Raw genomic sequence first — 16,559 nt, 5'->3', positions numbered from 1 at the left:
AAGCGATATGTACAGAAATGTTCTCCTGAACGTTTTCATTTTGCACATTCTACAAAATGATAGAACTTTGGAGCCTTCCTGGCCTCACATAGGCTGTTGTACAAGTTGGGGAGCCACAACAGAGAATGCATGTGTATGGGCAGGATGATGCCTTGAGAAGGTTTTGCTCAAATGAGCAAAGCTCACACATTAGAGTATAGTAGAAGAGGCAGTCCTGCGGGTCCAAGGCTCTGAAAGGCTTTGTAGGTTATGACCAGTACCTTGAATAGAACCTGGTAACTGATAAGTCACCAATGACTTGCAGAGTACGTGTGATGTGCATGCTCTAGCTACAGATCTGGTTGGTCCTGAGCTTTATCATATGTGGTCTAAAAAGTACAGCTGATGCTGTTGGGTAGGGAGTATACATAATTATACTGCAACAGCTTAAGGACACCTGTGGTCTTGCTTTACCAGTGATCTGTCTTTGTATAACCCCCCAAAAGCTAATTCAATTCGTGTATTGTATTAAAATTACCCTATCCTAATCTAAGCTTATTTTACTAAGTATTTTTCTAGAAATCATATTTCCGTTCCCACAAACAAGTTTAAAGGGTTTATGTATTAATTTATTTCCCACAACAAAATGATTTTCCAAGAGAATGAAGACCAAAAATCTAGAAATTAGTGATCTGCAATCCTAGTTTTTTTCCCCTTTGTGGAATGTATGTGTGTTACACAGCATTGTAAACTTAAATAAATATGAGGTATGGATTCATATTTCATCCAAAGAACTGATCTAGCTTAGTGATGGTAAGAACAGATAAGTATTTTTTTTCTTTTTCTACTGGAATGAGTAAGTCCTGATGAATTACCTGTCCCTATATGAACCCGTGCACCAAATTCAGTCAGACTTTTTGATGATCCCCTTCAATCCAGCAGTGTCTAATGGGTTTATAGTTTCTCTCTTGGGCATTATACTTGTGTGGGCTGATTTAACTTTAGTTTTAATTATCTTGTTGCTTTCGTGTGTAGTTTAAAACTCTTAAGGCAAAGAAAGAAGGATAGACATTTATATAGAACTTGTGTCCAATTTTGTTGTTGTCCACTCTTCTAGCATGTCCAAGAGTTACTTCGACAGCAGCAGTTCCTAGAGATATTCCTGGAAGGCACACGATCTCGGAGTGGAAAGGCATCCTATGCGAGAGCAGGCTTATTATCTGTGGTGGTGGATGCTCTTTATTCAAATGCTGCTCCTGATATACTAATTATACCAGTGGGGATATCCTATGATAGAATAATAGAAGGACATTATAATAGTGAACAACTGGTAAGAGAGTCTGGAATGCTATTATTTGTTTTGATCTTTGAGTGCTTTCGCTGAAAACAGTTTTGGCAATAATGTGTTTTTGAAATACAATCTGAATTTCATTTGTAACAAGAATGTAAGGAAAAGTGACATTTAAATCATTATTAAGGATAAAGTACTCTAAATATCCAAATAAATGCCTAGTATGACAAAATACCCTGACCTTGAAGGCCCAGGTTAGCCCTATCTTATCAGATCTTGGAAGTTAAGCAAGGTCAGCCCTGGTTAGTACTTAGATGAAAGACCACTCATGAAGTCCAAGGTTGCTACCCAGAGGCAGGCAATAGCAAACCATCTCTGAACGTCTCTTGCTTTGGAAACTCCTTGAAGGGTCGCTGGATATTGGCTGTGACTTGACAGCACTTTCCACCAATATTACAAAATAGTCACAAGCTGTATATGATAGTATGGTGGTAGAATTTTAGAATGTGCTCGTATGGTTTGTATTTCATTTTAATATTAAATGTAATTTGCTTTGTCATTGGGACTGTTGCTTTTTGATGTTTTGTAGGGAAAGCCCAAGAAGAATGAAAGCCTGTGGAGTGTAGCCAGAGGAGTCTTCCGGATGCTACGGAAGAATTATGGATGTGTTCGAGTAGATTTTGCACAGCCATTTTCCTTAAAAGTAAGTCATCTTCTCTAGAAGTCTGTACTGTTAACGTCAGATTTTCTTGTGAAAATATCATCCCCCTTGTGGGTGGATCATTTGTCCAGTGATCCCAGAATCCTTTCCTCAAACAGTAGCCCCATCTGACCAGTTGAAGCAGTCATGTATATGAGAGAATAAAGAGGGTCTTAGATTAGGTCCATCATATTCAAACGTGTGACTGTGGTCAGAGCTGACAATACTGACCATCTAGTAGTTATAAAACCTAGAACTTGTATGTTTAGGATCTTGGTAAATATGCTGTCTCTTTTTTTGTGTTATTTTGTTTATTCATTTTATTTTAGTGTTATTTTGTTTATTCGTTTTATTTTATTCATTTGTACCCTGTCTTTCTCCCCAGTTGGGGGGACCCAAAGCAACTGAAATCATTCTCCTCTCCTCCGTTTTGTCCTGTAACAACAGTGTGAGGTAGGTTAGGCTGAAAGAGTGTGACTGGCCCAAGGAGCTTCCATGGCACAAGTGGGAATTGGAACCTGGGTCTTCCAGATATTAGTCCTACACTCTTAACCACTGCACCACACTGGCTCTCCAGTGTTCCTCTTTACGTAGCAGCCTATCTACCATCAGTGCAAGATGACTCCATAGAGAACATTAAAGTGTTGCTGCACCTTCTGCATCAGTTACTTGTAATATTTTGTGTAGGTGTTAAATACGTTATATATATTTTCCTATTCTAGTGGCATTTGCTGGTTCTCCATATTGGTTGGTTACGGTATTCTCTCAAGGCTACTTGGTTAGTGAGTTAGCTGTTCAACACCTCATTTAAGATTCCACAAAGAGTATACGAATAATTGTGTATATTTACAGGAATATTTAGATGGTCAAAGCCAGAAACCTGTGCCTGTTCCCCATTCTTTGGCGCAAACTCTGTTACCAGCTGTACTACCTTCAAGGTAGGTACATAATTGGGGGATTTCTAGCAGTACTAAAGTGATATTTTTATTAAATAGTATTTTGTCAAATGTACCAGTATTTGGTAAAAGGTAAAGGTCCCCTGTGCAAGCACTGGGTCATTCCTGACCCATGGGGAGACGTCACATCCCGACGTTTTCTAGGCAGACTTTTGTTTACGGGGTGGTTTGCCAGTGCCTTCCCCAGTCATCTTCCCTTTACCCCCAGCAAGCTGGGTACTCATATTACCGACCTCGGAAGGATGGAAGGCTGAGTCAACCTTGAGCCGGCTACCTGAAACCGACTTCCGTCGGGATCGAACTCAGGTCGTGAGCAGAGCTTTTGACTGCAGTACTGCAGCTTAACACTCTGCGCCACGGGGCTCCTACCAGTATTTGACAACTGCTAAAGTGCCTTAACATACTGAATTAAAGCAAATTTCGCAGTAACTTTTCATGAACTTACCAGTTTAAAATTCTGTTGAGATACTTCAAGGAAGAAAATTGGCCTATCTAGCTACATGGTTGAGACTGTGGAGAGAGGGTAATGATCCAAGAAAGGTCTTTCGCAACATCTGAGATTCTTTAACCAGAAATGCTGAGGATAGAATCGGGGACTTCAGCATGTGTTCTACCACCGAGCCAAAGGTTACCTTGCAACTGACTGACTTTCCAAATTTTTGCTCATTGTACTCTCCCATTTCTAGGCAAGGTTCCAAATGCATTTCCCCATTCTCACCATAGTGGACCCTGAACCAAGGACCGGAGGAGTGTCAGAGTGCAATTATCCCTGTGTATTCCAAATCATCTCTGTAGTATTATGTGATATTTATTTATTTGTTGCCTGTACCTTGCACCAGAAGGCTCAGTTCAACTCAAATGCGGTTCCTAGGAAGACCCTCTTCCAAGAAGTTTACAGTACAAGACCTGTTTAACTTATGCATCTGAAATGCATCTTATAATGCATCTTTTAATAACGTAATAAATTTACCAGATGTTTCTGCCAACACCAGATGAAGGGGAAAGTGGCTACTTAAATTAAGTAAGAACCATAAGATTTTTATCTTAGAAGTTTAAGTAGTAGCTTGTGTGTTATTCTTAATGTTTTTCTAGGCCTAATTGTGTAGTAGAAGAAGGTACAGAAGATACCGTTGCTGATTCCAGGGATGTAACCTGTGAGTCTTTGAGAAGACAATTAATAGCTAACTTGGCAGAGCACATAATGTTCAGTAAGTATTTGATACACTTCTGACACAGTATCTTCTCAGCCTCATTGAGCTTTATATGTGGCAAGGATTTGCTCTTCCCACACACCATCCCTTTCTTCTCAAAATAAATTTTCACGTGGAAGGGTATTGTTCTAGAATAGCTTCTTAGCTGGAGTTATATCATTTCCTGTATTTTATGGTTTTGGGGTGAGTGGTAACTTGCCTAGCTATAGCTGTTTAATGTCTTCTGTATAACAAGATGTAAGGTAGGCCATAGGTCATTTGTGGATAGACATAATTGTTTCACTCAAATGTACTACATCAGTGGTTCCCAAACTTTTTCAGGCCACCCCCCCCTTGGTTCCATAAACCTATCCCCAGTGCACCCTACCCTATATAAATCAAGCTATTCTGTGCTCCAGCATTATTCAGAATATTGGTTTGTATAGCCTGCTAAGGAAGATAATAACATTCAAAACAGTAACAATTAATTTGACATTTATTCACATTCAATTAAAACCTTTTAGTTTATGTTCTTAAGCTTCAGCTGGAATCAGGAGTTAATATGCAGGTGGCCAGTTAGCAGGGTCTGGGCTTCAGGAGCAGGCAGGGTCTGGAGCACAGAAGTAAACAGGGTCTGGAGCCAGATCTAGCAGGCAAGGGTTGTGGCCTTGCAAACTGGTTGATCCAGCAAGGCTGTCTTTTCAGGCTCCATTTTAAGTCGGCCGGGATGAGTCCAGCGGTATTGTCAACAGGTGCTAGAGTTCCTGAGGTGGCTTCTGCCCGCTGGCCAGGATCCTGCAAGGATTCACCCTCAGTGCTCTGCTCTACCCTGGTGTTGCATACAGCCAGCCTAGCACTTTGCTTCCTTTATCGCAATTTGTTAAGGACTTACCAGCGGGTAGCGGGAGGGGGGGATTGGTGAAAATCTCCCCACCTCACCATCAGAAGAACTTTTGGTCATCATTAATGAATATTATAATCTAAGTCAAAGCCGTTTGCTCAGGTATTTTTCCGGAACCTTGTTTTAAAAAAGTACCAAAATTGAAGCTGCTGTATCATTTATCTAATCACATTTTTTTGCTTTCTGAATAAATAACCTTTTAGCATAACTCAGTGGCAGCAACAGCTGTAGTGTTGAGAGTATTAAAAAAAAATCCTTGTTCCCCCAGGATGGGGAATCTGCTGCAAATGTCAATAGTAGTGTTTTTATCAGTAATATGGTTTTATTTAACACATTAAGAAATGATATGCAGATCAATAGCGCCAGTATTGTGTACAGGGATTCTAAAATAGTTAAATGCCCCAGTTCACATTAGTAAAAATGTTTCTTTCTGAACATAACTGAACAAATACTTAAACACACCATTCTGTTGAAAATGTGAAGCTCTTTTGGAGTAAGGTAGCCAAATATTTTTCTCCTTAATGAATGAGTGGCTAATATTTTGTTTCCAGTTGCCTTCTAAGCATTTCATTTGCATGACAAAGCGCCAGAATAGCTTGATTTTATTTGTTTGCTTTTAGCTGCTAACAAGTCATGTGCTGTGATGTCTACACATATTGTTGCCTGTTTGCTGCTCTACCGACACAGGCAGGTAAGGCTGCTGCGCTTCTGCATTCACCAGAAACCCTCTTTGCTGTGGGCTTGCAAAATGCCAGCAACGCTGAGAGAGTGTTTCTGTGCTCATGCAATCCGTATTGTTTTGTACTTGTTTCTTGGGTTATAGGAATGAAATGTACACCCCCAGTCACACCTGATGCAAGCTGACTGCAAATGTAGATTGTTAGGAATAGATCTTAACATAACTGAACTTTGTTCAAGATTCAACAAAGATCAAGTTAATCTAGAACCTACCCATACCGTGCACATAACATACTGCATGAACATCATGACTATAATCCCCAAATGAATATAGATATAAATAAGTGAATATATTGGGGAGGAAATATGTTAGTGATTTTTTTAAAAAAATGTTCTGGCTAGCTTTTGTTTATGGAGATTGGAGGAAGGGTGATGTTCTGATCAGGTTGGACTTAACTTTCTTTTTATTAACATTTAAAAATAGATTTCATGTGGTACTTCAGATCTTTCTTTGGATTGAGATAAAATATTTTAAATAGATATGCTTTTTAAACCAAGGAAAAAACATCTACATCATTATTGCAGTTGCTATGGAATTAAGTAGATGTTCATCTAAGCAGCTTGTTCCACTTGGTTACATGGTACACTAGTCCTTGTAATCTGATCTCCCCACCTTTCCCTATAGAGAGACTGTAAGGAAAAATGAATTGTAGCATGGGTTACAAAATGGAATTAACTGGCTTAGAAGGGTGTAACTGACTAGGATTGTACTAGGGTTGGAAAAACAAGTTTTTTTAGTTGAAAAAATACTGTCTCCTTTCCATTTACACAGAAGCAGCCACTAACATTAAGGCTCAGATATACAGAGTAAAACAAATTCTGCACCAGTGGAAGCCCTACTGAAATAAATGGCTTGGTCATGGTCTTGGTCAGTAGAGCCTGCCATATTGATTCAAGCATTGGTTCTTAAACAATTCAAAAAGTGGGTTCACAAATGTAATTGGATGTGCTTCAGACCTTCTTCTTAGGCCCTTGTATTGGTTACGTCTGGGAATTATAGTAAGCAGCTAAGGTGTAGTGATTTATTAAGCTGGAGGCAGCTTGGATTTTCAAATAGAACAAAGTGACTTTGCTAAATATTAGGATTTTAAGATAGTCTCATGCAGTGAAAAAGGACAACATCATAATTTATTAATGTAAAATATTCTCAGGGGGAAAAGCATTTAATGCAGGGGTCCCCAACTTTTTTCAGCCTGTGGGCACCTTTGGAATCCGGACACAGCATGGTTGCTGCAACTTCACTTCACTCACGCAACGTAGATATTTGCTGTGGTGGCAGTTGCTGTCAAAGCAATGTTTTTAAAAACTTGCACAATCAATCAACTCTTCAAAGGCCAATCAGAAGCCTTGCTGGGCCAAAGCCCCACATGGCCCCACCCTCTTCCCAACAACGCTTGGCAGGCGCCATGGTACCCAAGGGCACTGCATTGGGGACCCCTGGTTTAATACATACACAGGAAAAGGTTGCAGAAGTATTTAGCAGGATAGATTTTCCCCTGCCTTCCCCTGTCTTCCATTTGTCCTGAAAAATCCTCTCTGAAGATCAAGAGAGCCCTGCAATTGGAGACTGCAGCAATGAAGGACAGTTGGGTAAAGTCTCTGCCTCCACCCTCTTCTGCAAAGCAGAACAAGGAGATGATTTTACCCGACCCCCCCCCCCTTGCTTATCCTGTGGCATACTTTGCTTGTGAGGCTCTCTCAGGGAAAATTTTTTAGATAGCAAGCTGCTTAGGAAAGGAAAGGCCCCCAAAACCACTCTGCCAACTCCTTTGTATTTGTATTTAGGACAATGCCAACTTTATACAGTTTGGGGACTATCAACACATCAACTGAACAGTATGTCTTAAATTATTTTGAATTATCTTGGGGATGTTCAAAATATCAAAATGTGTACTGTTTATATGAACTTGCTCAGGCTACAAGTGAAACTATTTCAGAAGTTAGGATTTGGATAATGGAGTTTTCCATAGCTAATGATTTGTACAAAATTGATATTTTATATCTTACTACTTTTCTTCAGGGAATTGATCTTTCCAAGCTGGTAGAAGATTTCTTCTCCATGAAGGAGGAGGTCTTGGCTCGGGACTATGATTTGGGATTTTCAGGGAATTCTGAAGATGTAGTCATGCATGCGATTCATCTGTTGGGGAACTGTATTACTATCACAAACACCAGCCGGAATAATGAGTTCTTCATCACTCCCAGCACATCTGTTCCTGCTGTCTTTGAACTAAGCTTCTACAGCAATGGGGTATTGCACGTCTTCTTCAAAGAGGCAATCATCGGTATGTTCTGAAAGCAAACTGATATGGCTAGCTGTACATTAACCTTTTTCTGGTTGATACCACCAGATTATCAATTATATTCTAGTGCCTGTTGCCACAAAAGTAACAATTTAAACCTCATTGGAAAGGCACTTTATTGCAGGTGACCGCAGTGTGGTGCCTGTGGGTGCCATGGTTTCCTGCGACATTTTTTTCTGGCACCTGCTAAGTGTTTTAGGAAGTGGGTGAGGCCAGATAGGCCTCAGCCCAGCAGTGTTTCAGATTGACTATTGGAATTTGATTGGCTGGGCAGAATTTGTAAAAAATGTTGCTTTGAAAGCAGCTGCCCCCCCCCCCCCCCCGTACAAGGATCTACACTGTATTACTGAAGTTAAGCTGTGGCAATCATTTTGTGGGCTGGTTCTGCCTCACATGGCAACCATTTTGTGGTAGCCATTTTGTTGCTGCGCCCACTATGTCATGTCAGAATTCCAAATGTGACCACAGGTTCAAAAAGGTTGGGAACCCCTGCTTTATTGCCTTGCAGGGTTGTTGTTGTTTTTTGGTAAAGTTTTGAATAGATCTACCTAACTTTTCAAATTTGTTTCTTACTACTGTACAATTTAATTTTACCATTTACTTTTTGCCTTTGTTGGTTATTTCAGTTATGTTGCAGAAGTGGAATTACTTTTCATGTGGTGTCATGTACAGATTCTTTGCACTAAACTTTGGTGGAAAGATTGTTTTGAAGTAACTATTCTTGTGTTCTTTTTGCTCCAGCTTGCAGTCTCCATGCAATACAGAATAGAAGACATAGAAATGGCGTCAATGGAATTTCCCCTAATATGATTAGTCAGGAACAATTGGTCCGCAAAGCTGCGAGCTTATGTTATTTGCTTTCTAATGAAGGCACTGTTTCATTGGTAGGTTTTGGGAGGGGTCACATCATGTAAATGCTGTACTGTTACTATTGTGTGCTATTTATATTGAATTAAACCACTGAAAAGCAAAGCTAGATGTATTTAGATTCTTAAGTATGTTAGAAGTCCAAAGATGGAAATGAGGAGGAAAGCAAAGAAGAGAAGAAATATGAAAGTACTGATTGTGAGCAAGGTCACAATCGTATGTTTTTTGCTGTATACCACATACCATAATGAAAGGCTAGTAGAATTAGGGAAATTTTTGAAAACTGGAGCTTAAGAGATGGTTTTAATATAGTAGCAACTGTTGTGTCCCTCAGAATATTATTGTGTTGATTTCCCCCTCTCCATTGGTTAACCTGATTTATGGGGTGCATCTCATCCCCCTCACTGTTTTCTTTTTCCCTTTCATGAAAGTTCCCATAGCCTCTTCTCTTCTTTTGCTTCCTTTTCCTTCACACCTGCCAACCAACCTACCATTATATGCCCCTGTGTCTTCAGCTTTCCCTCGTTCATATCCCTAGTGGCCTGTCCCCAAGAAAACTCTGGCTAAGTTGCATGGTGGGGAACCTGCAAGGACTTGAGGAGGAAACCTCATTTTCCCATGTTCCAGTTTCCACACAATTTCTCATTTCCTCCTGCCAGTCCACATATCCTCTCCTCTTTCCCTGCTGCCCTCTCTCCTTTTATCTGCCTCATCATCTTCAGCTACATTTATTTTTTATTTACTTTGTTTATATCCTGTCATTATTCACAAAGGGGACCAAAAGCAGCTTATATAATTTTCCTCTCCTCCACTTTGTTCTTATAACAATCCTGTGAGGCAGGTTAGGCTGAGAATGGGTGACTGGTGCAGTCACCCAGTGAGCTTCAACAGATGAGTGGGAATTTGAACTCAGGCCTCCCAGTTCGTATTCTGAAACTCTTTTGTGGGGTGGTTGTTGTGTCATTGTGGTCAAGAGTGTCAGACTAGCATCTAAGGTAGGGGAGGGTGGCTGTAGACAGTAATATGTATTCAGATATGAAGCACAGAATGAACATTCAACAAGCCAGTCTCATCTAGCCCACCACCTCTACATATGGTGTATCCTGTGTTCAAAAAGGTTTATTTCAAAGTGGATATATGATTAACAATGACCAAGAAAACATATCCTGCCCAAGCATAACTATTTGGTAGATAAAAACAAACACTCAAAGCCAGGAAGGCATCCCATTCCTGTCTCTACCTGTCCACCTTCCTGGTCTGTGGCTACCTTGGCACAATGGCAGCGTGGGCTTTCCAGTGCAGGTTTTCATTCCCCTTCTCAGTCAATTGCTTTTTAGACCCCTTTCCTGCTTTTTGAATACAGCCACATTGCAATGCAACTGTCCCTCATTTTATGAAATGTGAAAACACTAGAAAAGGAATAAAAGACAAGCTGGTAAACAGCTTTGCAAATAAACTTAGGGAGTTCACTCACAAAAAGAGTTAATTAGCTTTCTCATAGATTGCATTGTTCATAATTTGGGACAGAAGGACAGGCTGAAGAAGGGTCGTTCTCAAAGTTTTCTCTGCCTGGCCGCTTGGGGGCAATTTTTACTCTCCTTGAGCAACCAAATTGCAAGACTGCCATTAAGAGTGGCGGGGATATTCTTAGAGGGCAGAAATTAGTTCCAGGGGATAAGCAGAAGAGGAGGAACCACCATAAGTGATTAATTTGACTTATTCTTCTGTTCAGCCCTGCCAGCTGCTATGTCAAGTGTGCCATGAAGCTGTTGAGCGGTTCATACAATATGGTATTCTTTTGGTGGCAGAGGTAAGATGGTGGTGGTGCATTTTTGAATATTTGTTGTATTAATATCTTGCCTTTTTGTCTTCTCTTGCCTAACTAGGTAGGAACCTGAGGAGGGCGGGGTTTGGAGAGGGGGAGGGACTTCAATGCTATAGAGTCCAATTGCCAAAGCGGCCATTTTCTCCAGATGAACAGATCTCTTATCAGCTGGAGATCCATTGCAATAGCAGGAGATAGCCAACCACCACCTAAAGTTGGCTAACCCTACCCACAGTTAAGCTGGTGGTAATAGTGTATGCCATTCTAAGTCTTAGCCCACTTTTTGAGCAATGAATTCATTTGCAAAATTAGTACTTTGTGTTGTTTTGAAGAAACAAGTAAATAGTGTGGGTTGCAGCCAACATTTTCGTTCTGCTACAATGGACTATGTCCTGGTGGTGCATGGTTCTTACATAAGCAGAATGTTTTTTCTGTTGAAGCAAAGTTTCAACATTATTGGAGTGGAAATATTGGCTCCAACCCTGTGGTGTTGAATTTGAATTTTGCTTAGACCCAGATCAAAGCACTTGTCCGGTAACTTTTACGTTCAGATCTGGCAGTCACATATCTTGAACCACTTGACTCTTTTCCATTTAAGCTGTAGCATGACCTTTATGTGCAACATTCTTTTTCTTCAAAGTAGTCCAGTCAATCTTCATTGTGAGACATTGTAATGAAGACAAGAAGTGATCCTGTAGAAGGCACTGTTAGCTTCAGTACTGGTTCATTTTTTTTTCTATTCTAAAATCTTGCTCTCATTCAACAGCACACATGGTTCTTTCATAGACAGATTGGGGGAGGGGGTGGGAAAATATTTTGAGGTGAAAACACTGTGTTCTCATTTGGTCACCAAGACCCAATTTTATTTACTTTATAGACTATAATTATAGACCACATTTCACTGTAACAATTCCCCGAACTTCTGGCTGCTATAAAAACACATTAAAGAAATCGAATCTGAAAATAGTTCAAAACCAGTAACATAGCAAAATAGCAGTAACATCAGGATGATCAAAACACTACATCAAAATAAGCAAAGCAGCAATAACAAATGCCTACTCTTAATCACTGAAGGCATAGTGAAAAGGGCAAGTTCATCTTCCGTCTTCGGTGCAGCCCCACATGTGGGACTGCGCCTGCGCGCAGGCCTGCCTCTGGAAACTTTTACTAGCCTTAGACCTCATAATGGGGATGCCCCTCCCCCTAGCAGACGGGGCCGGCCTTCGCGCCGAAATCCCCCGCGTGCTTCCGGGCAGGGCATCCCCTCCCTCCTCAGTTCCTTTTTTGCCGCCGCCAAGATTGGAGCGATTACCTACCTTCCTCTAAATCTTCAAGAATTTTCCTTGACTGTGAGTTTATTTCTCTACCGGAGCTGCCGCTTAGGTCCGCCTAGCCAGCCCGCTTCAATATTAACGTCTAACAAGGATAAGCCCAGAGAGAAGATATCCTCTGTGCCCCAGTCCCCTTGGCCGCATGCTGAGGGCCGTGATGGCCCCTAAGACCCCTTTCAAGCTATGCCCCAAATGCTCTACTAAGATCCCACACACGGATCAGCACGAGCTTTGCTTAATCTGCCTGGGCGAAGGTCATAAAGTCTCAAAGTGTTCCATCTGCCAAGGCTTCTCAACCCGAGCTCGAAATGCGAGGGCTAACCGCCTGAATACAGAATTATGGAGAAAGACCCTGACGGCCCCTTCCCGTCAGCCGGCTCCAGGACACCCGGTGATACGCGATCCGTCCGTTAGGAACCGAACCCTGGATCCAATTCGGATCCGAGCTCTTCGGATCCGACCCATGCACCGAAGAAACACAAGCATAAGACCAAGCATAAGGAGAAGCACACCGGATCCGGCTCCTCTACCAAAGTGATCACCTTGACTCGGAAATCCTGGGATCCAGCACCATCCCGTCTGTTTCCTCCACAAGTACCAAGGACACCCTCTTTCCACTCGGGCTCTCCGCTGCAGTGTTTCTCGGACATCGAGCTAGAACCATTAGAGGACCGCTTTTATTGTCGGATCCGACCCTCACGGATCCGAACCCTCCGGATCCGATCCTCTCGGATCCGACTCCTTTGGATCCGAGGAAGGAACCCCAGCCATCCACTTCCTCAACTCAGCCAGTTATTTCACCTGAGCTGGTCAAGGACTGGATAGAATTTTGCAGATTTCGCCAGCTTAACATTCAAGGAAGACCAGTAGTTCTACAGACCCCGCAGCTTCCTTCACCTTTCACTCCCCTAACCCAAAGAAGCCCCAGAGTTGACTCTGACCACGATGAATCCGAAACCAGGGAGTCCGCTGAAAGCTCTGAAGGGGTTTCTGAACCTTCCCCAGATATGCTGGTCGGAGACTTAGAGTCAGTGTCTCCCTCCGAAGATCAGAAATTATGAACTGAACAAATGATCCGGATGGCTGAGGCTCTTGACATCAACATCTCTACCTTGGACAACAAACCTAAGGATAAGATTCTGAGCCGCCTTTACCCTGACTCTCCGGGTATTGCCGCCTTTCCAATCTTAAAAGGCCTAGCCGACATCTCTAAGTCTGTCTGGAAGAAACATCCACCCCCGTCTTCTATTGTTACGGGAGAGATGCAAACCAGAATGAGGCAGGGTCAGCACTCCACCCCTGCAGACAAGGAAAGTAGGCGTCTGGACCAATTGGGCAGAAGAATCTATACCTCTGCTGCCCTAAACTTTAGAATTGCCAACTACCAGACGATTATGGGTGGCTATCAACTATTCCTGTGGGAGAAGTCCGGCCCCCATATTGACTTACTTCCCGATAAATCGAGATCGGCCTTGAAATTACTGCAATCAGAAGCGACTCGCCTCTCCAAGCAGGAGATCAGTGCAGGGAAACATTCAGCTGAAATCGTAGCCACGACCATGGCAGCCGCCATAACTTTAAGACGCCACGCCTGGCTACGCACTACGGTGCTACGTTTGGACACCAGGTCTCAGGTAGAGGACCTACCATTCAAAGGAGATTTATTGTTTGCAGCCAGCACCACGGAATTTCTTACCAATATCAAGAAAGACCGCCAGATAGCAAAGTCTCTGGGAGTCACTCCATCCTTTCAACCGCACCGTGACAGGTTCCAACGTCAACAGAGTTTCAGCTCACAATTCCAGAGATCCAACCGCTACCAAAGTCCAGCTATCACAGGCATAACCTAGATTTCAAAGTAACTAGCTTGCAGGGACACCTCTCCTGATAGAAGGGGCTTGATCGTGCAGCTTTGCAGGTGTGTACTGATTGTGGTGCAAAATTAGAATAAATGTGGAATACAGTAGGTCTTGGTGGTTGCCTAGTTCTTACTGCTTTATATTTTGTTATTAAGCAGGATGACCAAGAGGAAATTGTTTCTAGCCTTGCAGAACAACACTGGGAGAAGAAACTCCCAGGACCATTATCTTGGAGGAGCGACGAGGAGGATGAGGACAGTGATTTCGGTGAAGAGCAGCGGGATTGTTACTTGAAGGTATTGCATATTTTGTAGGAGCAGCTGTGGCTCTTGGCTGTTCCATTTTTTATAGGTGTACACAAGGGAATGGCCGGAAGAAAACCTGAAGTTGAGACTCAAAGGTCATATATGATCTTTAGAGAGTGTTTTTGAGCTTGCCTCTTACATTGAAGTATTTTGTGCCCACCGTGAGCAGATAGGCATCTCAGATTTGTGCAAGCATTCAATTTACTTTAATTTGTCATCCTGTTTAAATTGATACTTCTCTGGGTAAAGTCTGTGAGTAACTGATAGTTGATTTTTTAAAAAATCGATCAAATGCATACACATCTACATTGACTAATGTGAATCTTTCTACTGAAATAAGATCTTTTGACTATCTTATGTATATAGGGCTAGCTTGTCTGTGAAATAACTGAGATGTGTATATTCACCTGCAGCTGCTCTATTGCTGGTGTCTGAGGTCATTGGTGTCTAGACAGTAGCTGCAAGGTGAGCTAGGGTGGTCGTGGCTCTGCTTTCCCCCAGCCCTGCTGTTGCTCATAGTGCAGTGAGTCTTGGTGCTTTATAAGAAGACTGGCTGGAGGATGTATTCTGCAGTCTGTGGTTCAGGCTGTCACTGAAGCAATGTGAGTGAGGAGTGGGGAATGCCTGCTTTTCCATGCAGGTGAAGATTGTTCCTGTGAAGCAGGTGAAGATAGTTCCTGTGTCTTGCTAAGCTATCTGTTCTGTCCATAATTTTTAGTTCCTGCCAGTAATGTATCATGCTTGCTCTTCTGTTGTTGTAAATGATTAACTGCTGCTTTTGGTTTCTCTGCTGATTTTTACATAGGTGAGCCAATCACAGGAACACCAGCAGTACATTACCTTCCTGCAGAAGCTACTGGGGCCTTTATTAGAAGCGTATAGTTCTGCAGCCATCTTTATTCATAATTTCAGTTGCCCTGTCAGGGAATCTGAATATCTGCAAAAATTACACAAATACTTAATAACCAGGACTGAAAAAAATGTTGCAGTATATGGTATGTCATACTTTGTGTAAAAAGCCTTGCCCATGTTTAAACATTGACTTATCAGAGCTTCTAAATATGACCAGAAATGTGTTCTTTTCTTCACTTTCCCTGTGTGTTCACAGCTGAGAGTGCCACCTATTGCCTTGCAAAGAATGCAGTGAAAGTCTTCAAGGACATGGGGGTAAGAATTTCCTTATGTATAGTGACTTAGTCCTTGAGAATTTTAATATCAAAGTATAGGTCTAAACCTTGTCAAAGGAAAATGGCTGTGTGCTCATATTTGGGTAGCAACTTGCATGATAACTGTGCATTACAGAACCCTTACCAGTTATAAACGTTGCTGTGGTCTAGATCGGTCAGCCACTAAACCTCATTCAAAAAGTGTATGACACTTGTGAATGGAAAACAGCAGGCTAAGAGAACACGGGAACTGACTTTTAGAATGAGAGTGGAATTTAAGTCTCTGGATGACTTCAAATAAATATTGTTGCTGGAAGCTGACTGCAAATTCACCCTTTTTCCTTTTAGGTGTTTAAGGAGACAAAGCAGAAGCAAGACTCTATTCTGGAACTAAGCAGCACTTTCCTACCTCATTGTCATCGGCAAAAACTACTGGAATTCATTCTGGGTTTTGTTGTTCTGTAGAACACATCTGTTGAATTCTGCCATTCAGAATGTCAGACTTGGAGAATGTGACCCAAAACCTCAGAGCTTTTGCTGCTTCCATAGTATAATACAGTGCCATTTTTGGTAAGGCCTTATCTGATCCAAGTCACTGGAAGACAAGTGCCTTCGTACATATGCATGTCTGGACCTATACAACTTGGTAACACAATTAAATACTTACAGATTTTGAATGCAAATAATAGCCATGTTTGCAAAAAAAGCAAAATTGCTAGTTTTTACAATAACCTGTATCAAAATGTTACATTTTTACAGTATGAGTATTACATCAAGACTAATGACTGTGACAAATGCACAAACATTTACCAGCAATCTGTCATTAATATTGTGGTTTTCATTATCATGGAAAAGATCAGCATAATTTGGGAAGTTTGCAAAAGTCTTGACAGTAGGAACAACCCCTTCTATTCATTATTGCAAATAAAAGGCTTAAAAGAGAATTTAATGCAGTAAGCAAAAAATGTAATATTTTCTTATGCTGATTACTATGGCAACATATTAAATAAAAACAATAGAGTAAATGCCATGTATCTGATTAAAGATCAATTGAATAATAATAATTGACCACACATAGTCCTCTTACTGTGGGAGAATGAGAGTTATATTAAGGTCTCCCCAGTTGGAACAGAGAAGTAATACATTAT

General features: G+C 41.5%; 1 protein-coding gene across 2 annotated transcripts in view; it reads left to right on the top strand.

The window, feature by feature from the left end:
- Positions 1–16,197, top strand: part of GPAM (glycerol-3-phosphate acyltransferase, mitochondrial) — a 36,200-nt gene extending 20,003 nt beyond the window's left edge. Inside the window, exons 9-20 of one of the 2 annotated variants that reach the window (XM_056849589.1) lie at positions 1,097–1,309; positions 1,860–1,973; positions 2,823–2,908; positions 4,019–4,134; positions 5,638–5,708; positions 7,776–8,040; positions 8,800–8,942; positions 10,658–10,735; positions 14,099–14,236; positions 15,051–15,240; positions 15,354–15,412; positions 15,760–16,197. In XM_056849589.1, coding sequence (XP_056705567.1) covers positions 1,097–1,309; positions 1,860–1,973; positions 2,823–2,908; positions 4,019–4,134; positions 5,638–5,708; positions 7,776–8,040; positions 8,800–8,942; positions 10,658–10,735; positions 14,099–14,236; positions 15,051–15,240; positions 15,354–15,412; positions 15,760–15,876 — 1,590 coding nt within the window. In that variant the 3' untranslated portion in view covers positions 15,877–16,197. Of the gene's footprint in view, positions 1–1,096; positions 1,310–1,859; positions 1,974–2,822; positions 2,909–4,018; positions 4,135–5,637; positions 5,709–7,775; positions 8,041–8,799; positions 8,943–10,657; positions 10,736–14,095; positions 14,237–15,050; positions 15,241–15,353; positions 15,413–15,759 lie in introns of both variants that reach the window. The other variant, XM_056849588.1, reaches the window with a different exon arrangement.
- Positions 16,198–16,559: the final 362 nt, after the last annotated feature.

The sequence above is a fragment of the Euleptes europaea genome, chromosome 5 (assembly GCF_029931775.1).
Source record: "Euleptes europaea isolate rEulEur1 chromosome 5, rEulEur1.hap1, whole genome shotgun sequence".
Classification (NCBI taxonomy): Eukaryota; Metazoa; Chordata; class Lepidosauria; order Squamata; family Sphaerodactylidae; genus Euleptes; species Euleptes europaea.
This window is presented reverse-complemented; position numbering and strand designations above follow the sequence as displayed.